The 20632-nt window shown below is 45.9% G+C and overlaps 1 protein-coding gene across 4 annotated transcripts in view; it reads right to left on the bottom strand.

The window, feature by feature from the left end:
- Positions 1–334: 334 nt before the first annotated feature.
- Positions 335–20632, bottom strand: part of rasa3 (RAS p21 protein activator 3) — a 52259-nt gene continuing 31961 nt past the window's right edge. Inside the window, exons 5-24 of one of the 4 annotated variants that reach the window (XM_035394044.1) lie at positions 19029–19105; positions 15026–15106; positions 14726–14798; positions 13761–13834; positions 13267–13371; positions 12581–12737; positions 11958–12106; positions 11645–11759; positions 11400–11474; positions 11054–11177; positions 10250–10359; positions 9586–9663; positions 9088–9165; positions 8638–8711; positions 6775–6881; positions 5543–5625; positions 4828–5036; positions 4044–4147; positions 3442–3625; positions 335–2824 (exon numbers count right to left, since the gene is read on the bottom strand). In XM_035394044.1, the coding sequence (XP_035249935.1) occupies positions 2749–2824; positions 3442–3625; positions 4044–4147; positions 4828–5036; positions 5543–5625; positions 6775–6881; positions 8638–8711; positions 9088–9165; positions 9586–9663; positions 10250–10359; positions 11054–11177; positions 11400–11474; positions 11645–11759; positions 11958–12106; positions 12581–12737; positions 13267–13371; positions 13761–13834; positions 14726–14798; positions 15026–15106; positions 19029–19105 (2133 nt within the window). In that variant the 3' untranslated portion in view covers positions 335–2748. Of the gene's footprint in view, positions 2825–3441; positions 3626–4043; positions 4148–4827; positions 5037–5542; positions 5626–6762; positions 6882–8637; positions 8712–9087; positions 9166–9585; positions 9664–10249; positions 10360–11053; positions 11178–11399; positions 11475–11644; positions 11760–11957; positions 12107–12580; positions 12738–13266; positions 13372–13760; positions 13835–14725; positions 14799–15025; positions 15107–19028; positions 19106–20632 lie in introns of all 4 variants that reach the window. The other 3 variants (XM_035394042.1, XM_035394043.1, XM_035394045.1) reach the window with 3 other exon arrangements.

Raw genomic sequence — 20632 nt, 5'->3', positions numbered from 1 at the left:
ATAAATTCTGAACTATTTGTGACTTTTAAAAATAATTTCATAAAGTGCAAACATGAATATCCAGAAAAAATAAACATTATAAACATATGTTTGGCAGCCCAAAATAAATTCAGTGCAGACCTGTTGGATAAGTGCTCTTTGTATGACCCTAAGTGCAGAATTGTGTATTGTGCTCCTATGTTTATGGGCATGTCTTCACTCCCTTTTTTGGAAGGGGGTGGGGGAGCATATTGCAACAATTCCCCTTTTCATAACTTCAATTATGAATCAATGTCAAATACGACAATTTATATCTTACACCACAGTAAGGAAAAAAAACACAAGTCCACACCAGTAGCATTAATATCGCATTCATTTAGCAACTCAGGAAAAAGTTTTTTTATCAACAGTTTCATCAATACTTCTGTACATTTATCACAAGCCTCTCAGTACAATTTGTACGTTTGATATATTTATATAAAATACAAGGATTATCACTTCTGAATATGTTTTCCTTTTGAGGAGCTTCTCAGGGAGCTCCAATTACAGGGTCGCATTGAGTGGCCGAATACATTTGCAAAGGGAATTCTGCACTATAAAAGTGATGGTTGGCGATTGTTATTGCATGATGCACAGTGTGCATCAAGGGCGGGCTACATGGTGTCAATGGATCAAACTCATTGCTTTTTACATGGTCCTCAAAAGGAAAACTGGTTGAGCATAGAGAAAATATTCTTGCAACTCGACATAGAACAGACCGTCTGCATGGGTTAACACAAACAATAGCCATCACAGCCTCACAGGAACACTGCCACAGTGCAGTGAAAATATTGTGCACAGAGGGGAAACTACAGTGCACTGAGACACTGTAATGTTACCGTAAGGTTGTAGCAGCTTCTTAACACTACTGTGACATGCAGAGGGCATGGTGTTAACTTGAGCTCCACCCTCCACAGCTGCATTTCATATTTAAAAAAAAAACTGCCCCATCCGTAACCCACCAGCACATCGCAAGCTACAACTGTCTTTCCCTATTAAAACACTGATCTGATACCACGTGCAGCGCCCACTCACTCGATACACTCGCATGCACTCACTATCACAAACTCAATCTGCGACACTTACAGTAGACACACTGCTGCACATGCGTGTGCACGCTCAGCGTGTTCTCCATCTCACGTTTCTCACAGCAACGAGGATTTCGTGAAGTCGGGACGACGACAGGGAAGCTCATTCTCCTGAGAACGAACCCCCCAGAAACTCAGAAATGTTTTGAGAGCACAAACAGTGGCATAAAAAAAGCATCTGAAATATTTTACCGCGTAAAACACAAAAGTCCAAGGATGAGTGATAAAGAGGAAGCCTTGATGTGCTCCAGTATTTCTGGGCATCGATGCGCTGGCCAATGAGGGCACTCAAAATTGCCACTTTCCCCGAGTGGACACTGTGGTCTCCTGGCTCTCGGTCCTCCGGCTGTCTCTCAGATACAGAGTAATGTACGCTGGCCACTCTTTTCTGTCATAAGCAGTCTCATGGCAGGTTTGAACAGGGGATTGCTTTACGGAAAGGTCAGACCATTTCAGCCTGGTTTTAAAAAAAAAAATAAAAAAAATCAATTTTATCACACAAAGAAGTGCATTTGTAGCGCAGTGCCCAGGGTGATGTGGCACTCAGCTACACACTATGTACCATTGTCAGGTCACCGGGATTGACCAGAATGTTTCACAGCAGAAATGGTTCAAGGAATGATCACAAGGGTTACAATAGTCACACAGACTTTTTTTTAGAGGAAAGGACAGAAAAATACTGTAACAGTTTGCCTGCAGAAGGTGCGAGGGCGCTGGTGCAGAGGAGCATTTAGCTATTTAAATATATCACAGGGTTCATGAGGATCAGTTCTGCACCAGACCTTTGCGGATTCCACCGCAAATCTGTATTCTATCTGGATAGTTTGTCTCATTCCCTTTCAGTCCATACAGAAAGCATAAACCAAGAACAGTAGGCCAGCACAGGTCTTGTGCAGACTTTACCCTCATGAACACAAGAAATGTCTATGGAACTGTGTGTGTTGTGAGTTTGGTTCCAGAGGCTTACGAGGCGAATGTACACACAGGTGAGCCATATCCCTGGATCTGGTTTCTTTTAAACCGTATTTTAAACAAATAAACAAACCAATCAGTTGGAGTGCAGTAGGGATCTAATTACCTAATTATCTATAAAAAGTGCCAGGATCTCACAGACATGTGAACTCAAACGCAGGCATTCAGCGCTGGGTGAAACACAAGCTTAATTAAGAACGGCTCACTTCCTGTAACACCTGGTGAATGAAACATTGTCTCTGTGAACCTGGAGTTTAGTCGCAGAGACTTTGAAATACAGTGGAAATATTAACATTAAAAAAACATTTCCGTAAAATACAGTTTTAGGAGATCATTTAACTGATCCTCAAAACAGATAAAAAAAAATCATAATTGAAACAACATTTAAAATGTGACACGAGGCAGAATTACATCATCCGGGAGTTCAGGATGATTAAAGTGCAGGGCCACTGTCACATCCGGTGAAAACCAGTCCTTTCATATGTCATACAAGAGAACTCCAGTTAGTTTGACAATTTCTTCCTTCTCTGTCATCCTTCACTTCTTCGGTTTCTTGCTGAAGGGTTCAAACGGTCAGTCCGCTACATAAAATTCCCTTCTTCAAAAACCATTATGGGATGTCGCTGGCAGCACGGTGGCCCTGGGGGTGCCTTGGCAACAGTAGGCGTAGTCAAATGGAGTACGTCGAGCTCTCTGACTGTTGTGGGATGTAGCACTGGAAGCCCTTGTCTCCAATGGGATGTTCCCTGCGAAGAATGGCAAACAAAAATACATTTTAGACTGATGAACATGTTGTGGTTCTAACAACGTCTTATCCTGAAGATAAAACCAGCAGACATTCCTTAAATTCACATACATTAATTTTATCACAATATGTGGTATGTAAAGACCTTTGGCCTTAATTAAGATGAGATACTTTAGAAAGTGACTTTAGAGGCATTGCTACCATGATGCATAATGTTACATGGTTCCTTCATGTGAGATAGTTCTAGATATCTTCTGAATACCAGAAGAGTTTTGGAAATAAAACCATTCTATGGCATAATTTAGCTCTTTGAAGCGTTCTAGAACTCTTTTCTTTCAGTTACCGCAGTGATCAGCATTAGAATGTTCAGTTAAGAACATTTCAATCTTACACCTTAGGGTTAATATTTGCTGTAAATGTTAATTTTTGAAATATACCAACACAACAGTGCTGTTAGTTAATGAGTATGGTAAGCGAGACCAATTTCATTGGTAGATGTATGATGTCAGAACGGCATGCAAGCTTTGATTGACAAACAAAACTTGAATGGCTGCTGTATCCAGCCATAGCCATTCAGTAGTCAAAGAACAATGGGTGGACGGGCACGTGGACACTCACTGACTGCCGTATTTGGTCTTCTTAAACTTGTCACGCTTGTACTGAGCGTGCTCCTGCTCCAGCGTATGCACCGATGAGATTATCTGTTTCAGCGTCTTGTATGTCTCCTGCGGGTCATCGATGACGAAGCTGGAGTACTCTTCCTGCTCAGGCCCATCGTACACTGACTTGCTGCCACATGCCTCTGTAGGGCCGGAGAGAGGCATGAGATGGACACGCATTCAGCCAATCACAGACACGTGTTTATGCCTAGCATACACTACAGGATTTTTAGTTTTGATTTTGTAGTTTTCAAGATCTTCAGAAAATCCTTTGCCTGATCTTGGCTTACATCCGACTCAGACTCTCGGTTAATGAGAGATGGTCAGAGACTCAATTTCAGTGCTCCAGAGCCTGTCTTAAGCTAGTCTGTGACTTGTGAGAATATCAAACTTGTTTGATGTTGGTATGTGACCCCCCCCCCCCCCCCCACCGGGACAATATGAGTAGTGTGAGCATTCCTAGGAACGAAACGCCAGCAATTTTTTATAAGAGACTTATAAAAGAATCTCTGTTGTTTAGATTCTGTTAGGATTGTGAAAGTCGTGTACACAGCTCCTCACCTTGCATCTTCACCAGCTTGGACATATAGGTGCTGAAAAGGGAGTAGATCCTCTCTGTTTCACGGTCTCCGTCCACGTCCAATTGGATGTTTGCAGGCAGGCCGCTGTTGCAGCAGAGTAAGTAAAATTTATTTGGGAATTCACATGTAACTTAACCACATGACTGAATGCAATTGTTCTTGTTCTACAAATTCGGTAATCGCGTTACTGTTGTCGCAGCATGGTTTTGACATTCCGTCATTTGCTTTATTGTTTGGTCATTTGTGGCTTTGTTTTCATTTATTCCTTGCCAAGTTCTCTTTGGCAATAACAGATATCAAGTGACAAATATTCCCCTCGAGCCAGAAAAAATAAGGAAAAGCATGAAGCCACCCACTGTTTCTTCTCACTTTGCTTTCCAACAGCTGCGCTGCCTTTCTGTGAGAACTAAGGCCTTGACCGGAACTGTTTTTCCATGATGGAAAGTGCCATTTAAGGAAAACAGTGATCGGGGAAGTGACTTATCTTACTTTGATTTTCAGTGTGAGTATATAAAGCAGTGTGTGGACACACATCTATTTGCCAGGTGGTTATGGTTAACTTGCAAGCCTTGGCTTGGAACGAAGCAAACATATTTGGCCTTGAGGACAGACAAGCACACAAAGCTCTCAAACACCATGGCCTACTGAAATCTGTTTTTGCAAGGCTTTGGGACACCGCTCAACATGGCTCCCAAATCGAGTGAGCCAAATGCACAAGGGGCAATTAGAGACAGGGCTGTAGACGGGAGTTCGCTGCGACTCACCCTGTGCAGGGTGTACAGCCGGGGGCAGTGTCGGCCGAGAGCTTGCAGCACAGCCAGTGTCCGTAGAGGTAGGCCGAGGGGTGGTAAGTGCTCAGGCGTTTGCGGTTGCACTGGCTGACTTTGGTAAGGATGTCAATCCAGTCGCGTGCCTCCACACAGTTGTTAGCCTGGATGTAGAGCACTCTCTCTGGTTGGATTACCTGGAACATCTACAGAGGACAAAAAAATGTATTAATCACATGTGAAGGACTGGACCCACAAATGCAGTACTCTAAATACATAACTGGTCTTGAATATACTGTGACAAAGCAATAGGCATGTCCGTATGAAAATACCTTGTATATGGTAAATTGTATATATGTGATGCATGGTGAGGGTATGAATGACCTAATCAAGAGGATGGAGATTCATGTCTGTTAGAATGGGTTATTGTCTGAGCCTAGTCGGCAGTCCTTATGGAGTTCTGCTTTCAGTGAGTTAGGTTTAAAGCATTGTGGTATGTGACTGTGAGTGAGGATTTCTGTGTTGACTGTGTTTTTATGACTAGGGATTCCTGTGTTTGATCTAGAGCACATTGGGAATTGCTGTGTTGAGACTGTCTTTGTGAGCAGGGGTTGCCATGTTGGATCTGTGTCTTTGTATGCAGGGATTGTTTTTGCTGCCTTTGCTTCTGATGGGGAATTGGGTCTCTGCATAGAAGGGGGGGGGGTCTTACATTTTTCATCTTGAAGGACTCCTCCTCCAGTCGCTCTACTGCCAGGATGTTTTCAATGGGGATGCTGCAGAGAGCTGCCTCACCTGCAAACACAGTGTTACATACTCTAAATGGGACTGCGTTGGACACATTCCATCCCAAGGATCAGGGCAGAGATAAAAAACACTTAACATGGCAAGGCCGGAAAGGATGAAAGCTAGTAACGATGCATGCAGGTCTAAAGCAGAGACGGAGGCCTGCATATACACCAGTCTGTCAGGAGCATCATGGGGTGATCAAACACTGGATTATGTTTTTCCTGCCAGTATTTTGAAGAGCTGGCTTTAAACCCCATTGGAGTAGGATGCTGGGGGTGGCTCTGAGTGGGGGGAGGATGTTAAAATCCTGAATTTGCTCTCCTGCTGTGTGGAAGCTGGAGATAACTGTCACACAGCACAGCCCCCCCAGTATAACAGCAATGTTCTCAGGACCTAGCTGGCACGTAGCACTAGCTGGCCAAGAGCCTAGAGTGTTCACTACCCCTCTCGGGCTTGTGAATTCCATTGAGATCCCTGTGTGTGTCCTGCTGTTGAAGGGAGAGTGGTGTGCAGTCTCTCTGTAGTTGAGGCCATGTACCTACTCATTCTCTGTGTATAAGTACAGGCTGTATCAGTCTCCAGTGCGTAGGTTTTGTTCCATCTTCAAACCAGCTAAGAAGGGGGCCCGGCGGCAGTTTCCCACCGGGAGTGTTAATCACAAACACATGTGAAGCTATAGCTGGAGCCAGTGCTTTCTGTACACTCGCCAGCCCCTGCAGCCACTCCCAACAACCACTTACCAACATCAGAGGTCGCTTTCCAGGACTACGTTACCCAGCAACTGCACACCAACACTAAAGCTTGTTCATTGGGACTACATTACTGAACAACCACACACTAAAATGAAAACCTGCTCACAGGGACATTAGTCAACATGTAGCAAAGAGCCTTGTCACTGGGGACTACATTACTCTAGAACCACTCACTGCCACCAGGGAAGATTCACTGTACTTCCATTACCCTACAAGCACCAAATACCAAACAGCTGCACACAAACAGAACACCATGCTCCCTGAGACTACATTACCCAACAACCACACACCAACATCAGAGCTTGCTTGCAACGACTTCACATAATAAACCTCAAGGAAATTAGGGAGTAGGAATGGATGGAGAAGGTGATTAAAAAGAGTCCCAACAAACCTTTTGAGTTACCTTTGGTTTTATGATAGGTAAACTCGTGATTAGTCAGACGAAACCACCTCTTCTTGAAGTTCTTACGACCAAAACGATTTCTCCCCTGAGCCCTTTTGATCATGAATCTGAAGAATGCAGAAAAGAGGAAGAGAGGGTGGGAAGGGAAAGAGAAGTTAGTGGTTGACTAACTCCATTCAAACCATGGATCTTCCTGGTTGTGACCAGGTTCACATTCCTGGAGGATGATCTTGACGGTCTATACCATAGATAGTACTGTTGGGATTGGACTGTGGAGGAAGCGGGAAGCTGTGGTTTCCCAGTGTGACCACAACAGGACCAGAGGTTTGTTTTAGTTACGGTCAACCTCATTGGCTCCACATTGGATCTCACCAGCTTGGCCGGTTGTGGTCACGTTGAGGTGAACACAGAGCCTGCATGACCCTGTGTCGATGTGGGTGGCAGTCTGCAGGAACACTATGGAGGGCTGTACCAGGGGAACCACAATGCCACACACAACTCACTACTGAGGATACAAAAGTAGAAAATATTCTGCTAAACACTAATTTATCTGACTCAGCAACACAGTGTATTATATATGTGTTTTAGGGAAGTGAAATGGCTTGGAAATGAAAGATGACTGGGAGGATGTTTTTTCATGTAATGGAGCAAAACCCTATTGTGCACAGAGAGATTTTTTAAAAGGTTTGGGCAGAATCTTTATATGCTTATATACATCGCTTTGACAAGACTCATTCTGCTTGATGGTGGACATCAGTTTAGGCAAAATGCTGGGCAGATCCACTAGTGTTTATTACATGGATCCAGTTATGTACTTATCTAGGGTCAGTGAGCCTACCCAAAGTGACATGGTGATCTCCACAGCACTCTGGGCCATCAGTGAGAATGACAGCCTTGTAAAAAGCGGTGTGGAGTGCGAGAGGAGCTCTTCTGAAAATTTGACCTGACCACATAAAAATAAAGACATTTTTGGCCGGAATAAAGGGCTGTTTCCAGGGCGGGCATCTTGGCTCTAACTTGCCAGGAAAATGTGTCACATATGACACAGAATGAATTTTGAATCTAGCAAAGTTTTGCTTGAGATTGTAGACATTACGAGGGTGGAGTTTCAGAATTTCAGAATACAACGCCTGATTTTGCTATGTGAACATGATTAACTTTAAGCTTCTCATTTCTGGACGAATCAGCAGCAAATGACACAGTGTAATAAGTGATGATGAACATTGGCCCACTATCTGCTGTCTCCTCAGTGCACAGAGCAGAAGCAATGGGGCCTATCTTCCCCACTATTTCCTCAGGTTTCTTTGGGAATAATGCCTCCTAATGACACTGTTTCCTTGATACACATATAAACGGGAGCCAAAATGGTCACCCATATGAAGAATGCCATGCCTAACTGTGCTGTCAGCCTCAGTGTTTTTATGAGTTTATGTGTGTGGGGGAGGGAAAGGGGGGAGAGTGGAGGGTTGAGGGTTGTAGGTCAGGGCACAGCAGGGTCACATGGTGACAGAGCCAGCTGCTCACCTGCAGGAGCCCCTCCCATCAAAAGTCTTAGCTGTGAGTTTTACACTCCTGCAGCCAGCAGAAGAAATACAGGGGTTCAGTCAACATGAGCTCTCACCTCTCACCACGTAGGCATCACCATGATGGTTAATAAAAAAAACATGACACTGTTTAATACTGCTGACATCATATATTCTCATTTTTTCAGTGGCAGACTTGAATGCCAAGATTCTTCTAGGAAACAAAGATCTCCCCTTCTGTTATTACAGCAGTTATTAAAAACTGTTAGTCGGCTCCTAACCTAGTGTTATGACTACGATGAAGTCTGTAATGTAACACAGCGTCAACTCTGTGTCTCACCCTTCTTTCAGCATGATTGGCGTCTCGATGCTCTTTTGGTCCCACCGCCCGGAGGACGAGATCAGGTCCAGGAACTGAAGAGAGAAGCGTGAAATGAACTACAGCGCCAATAGCGAGAGCGGTCTGTGCACACCTCCCACACAGAGGCCAGCGCTCTGACCACAGATGCCTGTCTCCAGAGTGAAGCACAGTGGGTAAGAAACTGGGCTTGTAACCGAAAGGTCGCAGGTTCGATTCCCGGGTAAGGACACTGCCGTTGTACCCTTGAGCAAGGTGCTTAACCGTAATTGCTTCAGTATATATCCAGCTGTATAAATGGATACAATGTAAAAATGCTATGTAAAAAGTTGTGTAAGTCGCTCTGGATAAGAGCGTCTGCTAAATGCCTGTAATGTAATGTAATGAAGAGAACAGCTCATCCTGACGCGTCGCAGAAGGGGAAACACTCACATTTTTCACAGCATCCGCGTATTTCTGCTCGTTGAAGTAGTCATAAAACGCTGCCATGTAGGCCTCTTTGAAACTGGCCTGTGGAAAGGGAGCAAGAGAGAGTCTTAACAAAACCTTCATTGTAAAATACACACACCCAGTCTCACACCACCAACCCTCAATAGCAGGAAACAAAATAGCAAAATCGAAACGAACAAAAAAAGAAAAAACAATACAATGAAAACTACAAAATTGACATATAACCATTCATCACACCATTATCTTAGTATGCTGTTAAGTACTAGTTCTCCCTCCAGACTGCATTCTGAGAGAGAGAGAGAGCAGTCACTATGTTCTCCCCCCTCCCAAAAAAGACAGAATTAGAAAAGCCTGCATTTCCTAGGCAGGGTGAGGATATGGGTCTGTGAGATGAACCCATGGCATGACCCATCCCGCTGTCCAACTGCAAAGTGAAAATGAGCATCTAGATACTGGATATCACAACAGCTGCAGACTCACAGATTTGGACTTGGCGAGACTGCCCAGGGTCTGTATGGTCTTGGAGATGAGAGTCAAGGTTCGAGAGGTGCACGGATCCTGTAGAGAGACACACGGGTGAGTTCTCACTCTCTTCCACTCACGCACCCCCAAATCTCCTTTAGGTACAGCACTCACACTACGCTTCACTCCATACGTGCACACTGCTGCAGAATAATGCTTACTAATGCACATCTTGGGGTGCAGTATGCTGCATGGAGGCTTCACATTTACCAGGGCATGATTTGAGGAGGGTTTGTCAGACTGGGTTAGAGGAGGGATTGTCTAGGGGTGCAGGTGTATTTGTAAAAGACTTTCACAATGTCATGTAGTGGACTATGCTAGTTATGCACTGAATCGAACTGGATAGATGACTAACACACAAGCCCTGGCCCCATTATGTCAGTCTCCCATATGAAGCAAAACTGAGGACTGGGGATATCTTATTAGTAAGGTGAGGAAAAAAAGTATTCTTAGATACCAGCAGCTTTATATGTATAATTCACTGCAGTCTTCCCTAGTGATGTGAGAATGAGAAGGGTGTGTGCAGTCATCGAGTTGTGTGGGGAGAGCAGTCATTGTGTAGCATGGGGGGAAATAATGAGGCTTTGCACTGATTGGGCGGTTCATGAGGACGTGTACTCACTGGGTGGTGTGGCCTCAGTTGGAAAAGATTAGGAGACAGGATTGCCGGCGCGAAGAAACGCAGGAAGATGAAACTGCTGACAGCGGTGTACCTGACATCTTGATCAACTGTTGGAACAAACACATTTTAGATCCTGCAGGTGTATTCGCATTCCTGTAACTACCACGATGCATCCACACTAACCCTCACAATTACACATTAAATCAACACTGGAAGAGAACCCTGAGTAAAATTGGAAATTAAGTCAAGAATACCGCTCTATGTAAGTAGGCTGTACATTTTAGCTTTTTAGCAGTGATAAGTTTTGGCCAGCAGATGGCAGTCTACTCATCAAGATTCTACAGCACTGACCCCTGGAAAAGACAGCTACGGTAAACAGGAAGAGGTGATCAGACTACAGGGAGGAGGGGGAGAAATGTCTCAAACTGAGGGAGTGCAAAGGATATACAGTTAATCCTTACTTTCGGGTCAAGTTAAGGGAGAGGATTTGCCAATGATGGAGTTTTAAGAGACAGTCTTGTTATTGGCATCAGCCCCAAAGCCACTAATTTGTAGTTTCTGGACTCAATCTCGAAAGTTTTGTTTAGTTCTGGAATGGGAAAATACATTTGGTCTTGTTCTTAGTTTTATGGAAGGTTTTCATTACTCTTGGAAGTAATACAAAGGGTTTCCATATGACTGAAATATTTTTTTCTCTGCCTTTTTGGTCCAGTATCATAGTGGCATCATTTCTGTCACTACTGTTCACATATATCAGGACAGGACTGCTTTGGGGTTCTATGGCAACGGGGTGATGCTGGTTACCTTGGAAACGTGTGGCAGCGGACTCCCTCAGGGAGAAGAAGATGTCACACATGACAGTGGGGCAGCTGACGCCAGACTTGGTGATGACAGTGAAGATCCGGTCCACATAATGCCGAAGGTTCTCCTAGAAACAGAACCGCGTGCCCCTGTCAGATCCTCAGCCAGCAGAATAGTGATTGGTCAGAACCTCAGCTAGCACTGTGGTGATTGGTCAGAACCTCAGCTGGCACTGGTGATTGGTTAGAAACTCCGCTAGCACCATGGTGATTGGTCAGAACCACATCCATCACAGTTGAAAGGCTCAATTTGCACACAATGGCATGCTGAAGGAAGCCTCATATCTCACCCTGTTAGTCTCCAGATTCTCAGACTCCTTTAACTTCACTGGGTCAATCTCACAGGGTTTGTGGTCTGCACAGATCTGTGAACAGACAGCATACGGCCTTCTTACAGCTGAGACACCAATAACTCTCCCCAAGGAGGGAATTACAGGAAGGGGGAGTAGATGGGAAAGAGGTGATGTGGAGTGGAAGGCAGTGGTGGGACATGAGAACAGAGGTATAAGCAAATAAGATTTGGGGTTGCATTCACCTCGTCAATGATGGGTTTGAGGGTGACCTGCAGGTAATGCATCCCGGCTAGCTTCATGGTCTCGTCGATGCATTTGGACGTCAGGGAGTTCCCCCGGAAAATGGTGTTGGGGTCTCTGGACAGACAAAAGTACAGCAGTAAGATCCAACTGCATTTCCAGAAAGGTGTGAGATTTCTGTCCTTGCCAACATTTGTCACAACTCTGGACTGTTAAGCAGAAATACACAAGCCAGCCGAGCTCCCCATGAGACTCCACCCCAAAACCCCCCCCCCCCCCCCCCCCCCCCGACCCCGACAGCAGCCGGACACTCACTGTGTCCTGTTGACCTCCGCATTGGCAATGGCGCCCAGAAAAGGCACGATTTTCCCATAGTGCAGGAAGAGTCGGACCAGCGGTATGGCGGCCTCCTGCTTCTCCCGGCACACCTCTCCGAGGATGTGCGCCGCGGAGGCGGAGACGGGCTAGGGGAGAGACACGGGAGCGTCACGCTCGCAGAGGGCCATCACAGTCACAGCGGGACCTAGCAAAGACCGTCAGTTTGCACAAAGGGCTGGCTGCAGCTTGTGCAGCACCAAACAGACTTAGCAGAGCCGAGCGGAAAGCAACCACAGCACAGAGCAAGTCAAACCACCAGTTCCACCCATGGAGACACCCAGTTTAAAACAGAAGTAAACATACACTCAGGCAAACACACACATTCACACATAAACACACACACACATACTCTTGATTCTCTCTCATCCACACCTACTCTTGAGGCTCTCTCATTCACATGTACATATTATTACTCATGCACACATACACTGATTCTCACACATGCACACATTATGCACACAAACACACACATACATATTCTTACTCAGGCACACACACACACTGATTCTCACTCATCTGCACGCACGCACGCACGCACGCACGCACACAGGAAGTCCTACCTCCACACTGGCCGAGCGGAGGAGCAGGTCTCTCAGAGGGCTGTAGTACTCTGAGGGGAAGACGTGGTCCTCGGTGTAAACGATGTTGAGGCGCAGGGATCCCAGCTCATCCAGCTTCACTGACTTACTGCCATTATCCCTGGGCTGCAGGAAGTACCTGAGAGCCACAGGCAGATAAAGCACATCAGCAAGGGCAGACAGAGCTAAAGGCTCATTCACTGGCAGGCACATTACACACTCCCCATGCTTCACTAACAGGGACATTACAGACTCACTATGCTTCACTAGTGGGGACATTACACACTGAACCACTGGCAGGGACATTACACACTCCCCATGCTTCACTAACGGGGACATTACACACTCACTATGCTTCACTAGTGGGGGCATTACACACTGAACCACCGGCAGGGACATTACACACTCACTATGCTTCACTAACAGGGACATTACACACTCACTATGCTTCACTAGTGGGGACATTACACACTGAACCACCGGCAGGGACATTACACACTCACTATGCTTCACTAGTGGGGACATTACACACTCACCATGCTTCAGTAGTGGCGATATTACACACTCACCATGCGTCAGTAGTGGCGATATTACACACTCACCATGCATCAGTAGTGGCGATATTACACACTCACCATGCATCAGTAGTGGCGATATTACACACTCACCATGCGTCATGGAAGCCAGACTGTCCCAGCACCTTCAGCGGAATCCGCACCTCTCCCAGGAACTCATCCCCAAACTTCAGGTTACTGGCATTCCACAGGTCCACTCTGCAGAGCCAAAATATCAGACCCAGCACACAACGGACACACGCATGCACACAGACACACAGCTCTAACACAAAACTTGTATACAAAGCATACACATACACACACACACACACCTCTAGCACAAACCTTTTATACAAGCAAAGTATATATATTAAATATATAATATATATGTATGTATGCACACATACACACACAGTTCTTGCACAGAACATGCATACAAGCATGGCATGTATACACAAACTCACACACAGCTTTCACAGAACATGTATACAAGGACAACATGTATACACTCACACATACTCACACACACACACACACATACACACAACTCTAGCACAGAACGTGTATACAAGCCCAGCATGTATGTACACCCACAAACACACACATACCTGAGTGCCAGCTTGTCCACATCCTCCTCCTCTACGTCAAACTGCCGTCTGGTGTAGCTAAGGGGCCTTGTCACCTGCAAGGAGATCAAAGCTGCAGTCAGGTGACGCGCTGCAGGGTGCGGGGAGAAGGCCGCTCCTTACGAACATGAAAGCCTTCACAGTGCAGGAGATCTGTGCACATGTGAACGGCTCAGAAGTTGTGGTCGTACATTGTGCGGGGGGCCATTACTTTGTGAATCCTTTATACAGAGCACTAGTGTGGCACCGCTGAGATTTAAAGGTTTCGTATCCACGCGTGGGAAGGGTGATATAAACTCTATCCTTTATGTCTTTTGTCTCACACATACATGCACAGACATGATGTAGTACAAACACACAGAAACACACCCACATATGCAAAGACATGCGGGTATACAGACACACACACACACACACACACACACAGACTTGTTTTTAAATCTGGGACTGATGCTGCTGATATTGAGACGAGCAGGAAGTTAGCGAGAATGTGACACACCCAGAGAGATTGAACCACAGAAAGAAAACAACTCAACCGACAGCTGCCCCAACGCCCCCACCCCGCCCCAACGCCCCCACCCCACCCCAACACATACCCACCCACCCAAACTGTCTCTGATACCACTGTGCCCTCAGAGGAACCAGCTGCCCCTCCTGTCCCCCCCATACTGATGTGTTTTAGACACACATATGGCAGTGCTAAATTGCGCCACCTAGATAGAGCCCCTATACTGCGTGTCTGTCTATGTCAAAATTCCCTCAGGGGCTATATTTCAGTCCAGGCCTCCATGTGAGTATGTGTGTGTGTGTGTGTGTGCATGTGTGTGTGTGTGTGTGGGTGGATCAGAGGAACCAGGAAGCTGTTATGAGGTGAAAGCGTATTTCTGTCTTTTACTGCCACGATCCATTTCCTCTCCAGAATATAGTATATAATTTTAAACCCAAACCTCAAAATAGAAGACTTCCTCAAACTGGGGGTTGTTGGTTTTCCTTTTCACCTTGGTCTTCTTGGCCTCAGTCCTGAGAGAGAAGGGGAGCAGGAGAGAGAGACAGAGATGGAGAGAGAGAGAGAAGGAGAGAATGAGAAGGAGGGTGGGAGGGAGAGGGAGAGAAAGAGGGGGAGGGAGGGAGAGAGAGGGCGAGATGGAGGGAAGGAGATGATTAGGTGGTTGACTGACTGGCAGATACTTATTTACTCGCATATGAACAGGCGTCCAGATGGACTGGGTCCTGAAATCAGTACTGACCTGGAGGGCCCCAGCAGGGACACGGTGGCGTAGGGGTCACACTGCCCGTTCACAATGGGCAACCCCTGGCACTCCAGCACTCTGGGGGGAAAAGGTGACAGACCGTCACTCAACTCACAAAATACCGCCAATCACGCAGAGGACAGGCAAGCTCACTACATAGTCACTACACTAGTCAGAGTCACTGATGATAAGGCTTTTGATTTTCCATGCAGCCCATTCCATACGCTGTTTATACAGGTACAAGCCCAGTTCCATACCCATTGTACTAACATTATGCTACTGTAGTCTGCCGTCATCTGTTTCTCTAGCTAACTGTCTCCGTCTCTGTGATTGGGTTATACACCTGTTTTGGTCAATGCGCAGTTCTGCACTGTCCCAGTATGCGGTGGGAGAGCTGAGCCCTGAAATCCGAAAATATCCCTCCTGAGTGTCAGAGACTGGCGGATCACCCTGAACTGCTGCCAGGGCTCCCCCCGATCATGCCTGAATCCCGTCCAGCCGGCTGGTTCATGTCCCGTTCCCCTTCAGCGCGGGGCGGCGTGCGTCAGACAGGGGAGGGCGGTGTCGCTTTTCAACAAGCCAAAACATCCGGGGACACTCTTCATACCTCACCAACCTCACACCGTGGAGGGGCCGCAAACTTAAAACCCTACGCCACCCCCACACCCTGACCTTCTGTCCACCCCTTTATCAGGCCAACTTATACCACTCTGGAGGGGTATTCTATGACCCCTCCCTCCCCCCTCTACATTTCACTGACACACCCCTCTATCCAAGAGTGTCGGGTAACCCCCCAGCCCCCCCCCCCCCCCCCCCCCCCCCCCCCCCCCCCCCCCCCGTCTCCACCCCCACAGCCCAGTGCGGTGTGGGGGGGGTTAACAGAAAGAGTAGAGCACAGTGCAGAGGTTAATGATAATAATGACAGGGGATTTAAAGCATCTGTAATGCTGGGCTGATCCTCTGAGTACTTCCTGCCCCGTAAGCCTGTTTATATAACCCTGCGTGGCCTGCTCAGAGGTGACCTCATGCTAGACAGCTAAATCAACCCGGGGACCTGAGTGCGGTGTTCCCTCAGCGGAGCTGAGAACCCGGGTCTCCACGCAGAGAGACCATGTCCTCACTGCCCTGTGCTCCTCCGGTCCAATGAGAATCATTCAGAACGGATCAGAGCCCCGGTGGCAGAAGTTCAGATTCCCGGTTTAGATTCCACTGCCGCCCATTTCAGCAGTCATTGTTACTCCAGCCTGTCAGCAATCCACCCCCGTTTACCCTGCGCAGTGGCAGTGAGCATATTACCCACAATGCCTTGAATGTGGCTAGCGCTGGCCCGGCAATCTACCTGATCACCCGATCGGAAATGAACACACTTGCACGTTTGTGTGTTTTCTGTGTACGCCTCCCTGGATCAACTGCAACACGGCACCCCAAGCCCATTATTTCAATGAAAATGTTTGCTAAAAAAACCACAGCAATGAAACTGCTGAGACTGCTTTATTTCATATGAAAACACATCTCTCTGGGTGGGAAATTTTACAGACATGTCTTGAATGTAATGGCCTTCAGATTTCAGTATGGTAAAGTGGAGTTCAGCAAAAGTATGCATAGTGCTACCTGTAACACAGGTCTCATCCATGGCCTGGGCAGTGTGAATAAATATAACTAATCCAGCGGAGGTGAATGCTGGTGATTATGTTCCAGTGAAGAACGCTGGGGCAGAGGATTGTGGGACAGCGTGTTGCAGCACAGGATTACAGGACAGGAGTAGCAACGCTAGAGAATGGAAGGAGGACTGTACAGCATTAGCCTTGTGTGTGTTCGTCCCACAACACAGGAGGGGACACTTACGTGGAAGTGTGTTGCACAACACCAGAGCGTTTCTCCTCGTTCACGCATGGCGTGCTACTCATTTAGAGGTGCCAAGCACACACAGAAACATTCAGTGCTAAAATGCGATAGAGCTGCACACTGTCCCTGATTAACACAAGTGATATTTTTTTTTACACAGAAGATACAAGCTGTCCAATTCATTAACCGTGGAATTAGGAGTGCTTATAAACATACAGACAGATGGTCCGTTTACATTTACACATTTAGCAGACGCCTTTATGCGGTTAGTTCATCTAGAAAGGCTAGAAGTGGAATCAATCAACGCATAGCTGGCAAGCAAGCATCCATATGTCCCTCAACCCATATTTGTACACTGTGAAAGCACAAAAAAAAAAACCATTAACAGGAAAAGAAGAGAAACATTTTTTTTCTGAGGACTGAAGCAAATTGCTTCTGGAGTGCAAGATGCTCTGTCCTTTTTTGTGCTTTCTGTGCGTGTGGGTCTGCAACAGCATGCACTGCAAAAATGTCTGTCTTAACAAGTGTTTTAGTCTTGTAATGAGACTTAAAATATGATTAGCTTAAATATTAGCTTGTTTTACGTTACTGTTTTTTTGACAAAAATTTTCTTTACCCAATTAACAGATCTTTAAACGAGTTAAACTGTCTCGCCATATTTGCAGTATTTTTGTCCTATTAAGCAAAAAAATATCAGAAATAAGATTCCAAGTCTTAAGTATGAGACTGAAATACTGAAGACACTTATTTTTTTGGTTTCTGCCGTGTGCAGTCAGAGCTGGCTCTGAGCTCTGGGAGCAGGTGCACAGAGGACCCGGGGCCTTTGCTCTTCCTGGCCTCGCCCTTCCTGTGAGATCTCTCACCTCCTGACAACCAACCGCCCCTGGAGCGTCAGGATGTCTCACCCACACCCCACAGACATGCAGAGCACAGGCAGACGCCGCAAAAAAAAAACTAAGCCAGTCTTAATATTAATATTTTTGTCTTATATTTAGACTTAAATGTGAAATAAGACAAAAAGATTGCCAATGAGGCGAGAGTTTGACTCATTTCATTCAAGATTTGCCAGCGGGGTAAGAAAATTCCACTTGTCAAGCAAACAGTAACTCAAAATATTGTCTACTTAAGACCAAAAAAGATTTTTAAAGATTTTAAGTCTCACTAAGACAAAAACACTTGTTAAGACAGATTTTTTTTTTTGCAGTGGACCACAACACTACTGAAAAAACCGCACCGCAGACACTGCTCAATTGTAAGAAGTTGCACATACAGTGTGAGCACAGCAGGTAGAGCAGCATTAGGAAGGGAGAGAAAGCAGCATTACATTGCAGGCCTTTAGCGGAGACATTCTTACCTCCGAGCCACTTACACAGATTACTTTCTTTCACACACAGCCCATTTACACAACTGGATGTTTACTGAAGCGATTGAGATTACGCACACTGCTCGAGGAAACGATGACAGCACCCCACATGGGGGCAGGACCCACAGGCCCAGCATTATAAGCCCAGTCCCCTGACCATTATGCCTTGCTGCACAGACAACAAACGCGCCCAAAAGATGATGCAGAGATTGAGAGAGACTGTACTTGCTACTGTAACACAGAAGGTTACAGTATTGGTTTATTGGAAACCATTCTGTGGTGAGCTTGTCTGTGTGAATCTAACGGCAGCTCAGCAACATGAGGGAAACGGTGAACAGAGCAGATAGGCTGGAATCTGACAACAGGAAAAAACAGATTATCCTCCAAATCTCTTCTTTCTCTGAGAGCATCAAACCCTGCACGCCCAATCTCTCTCTCTGATAATACATAACACGCTTCCCGTACACAGTACCTCAGGGATTACAAATAATATACTCCCAATATTTCAGAAATCATCTAAAAACCCTTAGTCTCTGAAATCTTGTGTAAATTTGCCTAAAATAATCTATATGTTCTTTCAGTCTCTATGAAATAATCAATGAAACTTACAGTGGCCCTGAAATCACATATAACTTTCACTAGTTGACATGAGAGAAACTATGTGATTGGTAAGGTGAAAAAAAAAAAAACAGTTTGATTAAAACCACCAGATGGAGACCGAGCCGTGTGATTGGCCATTTTATGGAGAGAGTGATATGTGATTGGCCATCAGATGAGAAGCATGCTACTCACCGTGTGGCCAGCTTGTGGCAGATGGCACCGCTGTCTGTGATGACCTCACTCAGACGCATTTCCAGGTGCACCTTCCCCTGTGGAGGAGAGAGAGGGGTTACCATGGTTACTGCTGGGGACTCTGCCCCCCCCCAACAATCCAGTGCAGCTTGTGCATCCACTGAAACACCAGGGCAACAAGGCTACTCGTCCTGCAGAGCGTGTCCCAGTGTGAGTACAGGTAAGAAAGTGTGTCTTAGTCAGAGCACGCTCTGTATGTGTGTTGTTTTAGCAAGCGTCTGAGTATATGCGCATATGTCAGGCATTGTGAGTATCTCATTAAATGTGTCTCTGTGAAAGTCTGCCAGTATGTGTGTGTCAGTACGTATGTCTCACTCATTGTATTTCTCTCAAGTGTGTGTGTGTCAGTATGTATGTCTCACTCATGGTATTTCTCTCACTGTATGCATACATTGTATTTATCTCAGTATGCGAGTGTGTTAGTATGCATGATCGCATACTGTATTTATCTCAGTATGCGAGTGTGTTAGTATACATGATCGCATACTGTATTTATCTCAGTATGCGAGTGTGTTAGTATGCATAATCGCATACTGTATTTATTTCAGTATGCGTGTGTGTTAGTATGTATGATCACACACTGTAGTTATCTCAGTATGTGTGTGGGTCTCAGCGGGTGTGTATTTCTATACCTCTCGCTTGAAGCTGCCAGCGCACCTGCACTCACCACTACCCTTCAGCCACACACACCTGCGCAGGGAGCTATGCACTGAAGCTGAAATGCACACAGTCCTCCCACACACTCTCTCCTGTGTCACTGTGGGTGTCTTTTCACTCTTTAACTCTGCACAGAGTAGGTTGACAGCGACACTGCTTTAGAGTTTATCTGACAGTGGCACATTTGCAGCATACAGGCACTGCATTTGACCTTACATGTGAAAGAGAAAACATCCTTCTTCTAAATTACCTACTTTTACATTTGTGTGCAATTAATGCACATAAGAATAAAATGGATTACTGGAAGCTTAGATTATATGCCTTGGAAGTTCCACAGAACCTGGTGTATTTACCCGTTTTCCAATGTGTTTTAAGTTTTATATTTCTCATCAAAATTGAAAACCCAAAGGTGTATCAACATATTTCCCAGTGAACATTTCTGTAGGGAAAAGTCGGTGAAATGGCACTGTGAAAATTTAAAAGTGAAAGCTTTCTAGCGGACTAGGTCTGTGTGTGTGCGCAGCATGCATGAGAAAGCCTGTGAGTACTGTGTGTGAGTGCATTTGCATCCTTGTGGGCTTCTGAGAGTGTGAAGCAGAGAAAGAGAGATCTGTTTTCTTCCCATTTGTGGGAGGTAACAGTCAGAAGGCCTTTGCTTGTGCTCTGCCTGGGAGAGAATAGTGCAGCTGCAGAGAATTCCGGAACACAGCCGCACTGTAGAGCTCCCACCAACATCATCAATATGCAAATGCGATTGGGCCAATAGTGTGCGCCGCTCTCTCATTCGCTCGCTCGCACGACAGGAAAGAGACTCAACGCACAATGTGTCCTTTGTAGAGAAAGACAGAGTGGCTTCTTTAATCTAACTCACAAACATGTCCTTTTCT

The sequence above is a fragment of the Anguilla anguilla genome, chromosome 15 (genome assembly GCF_013347855.1).
Source record: "Anguilla anguilla isolate fAngAng1 chromosome 15, fAngAng1.pri, whole genome shotgun sequence".
NCBI classification, from domain to species: Eukaryota; Metazoa; Chordata; class Actinopteri; order Anguilliformes; family Anguillidae; genus Anguilla; species Anguilla anguilla.
This window is presented reverse-complemented; position numbering and strand designations above follow the sequence as displayed.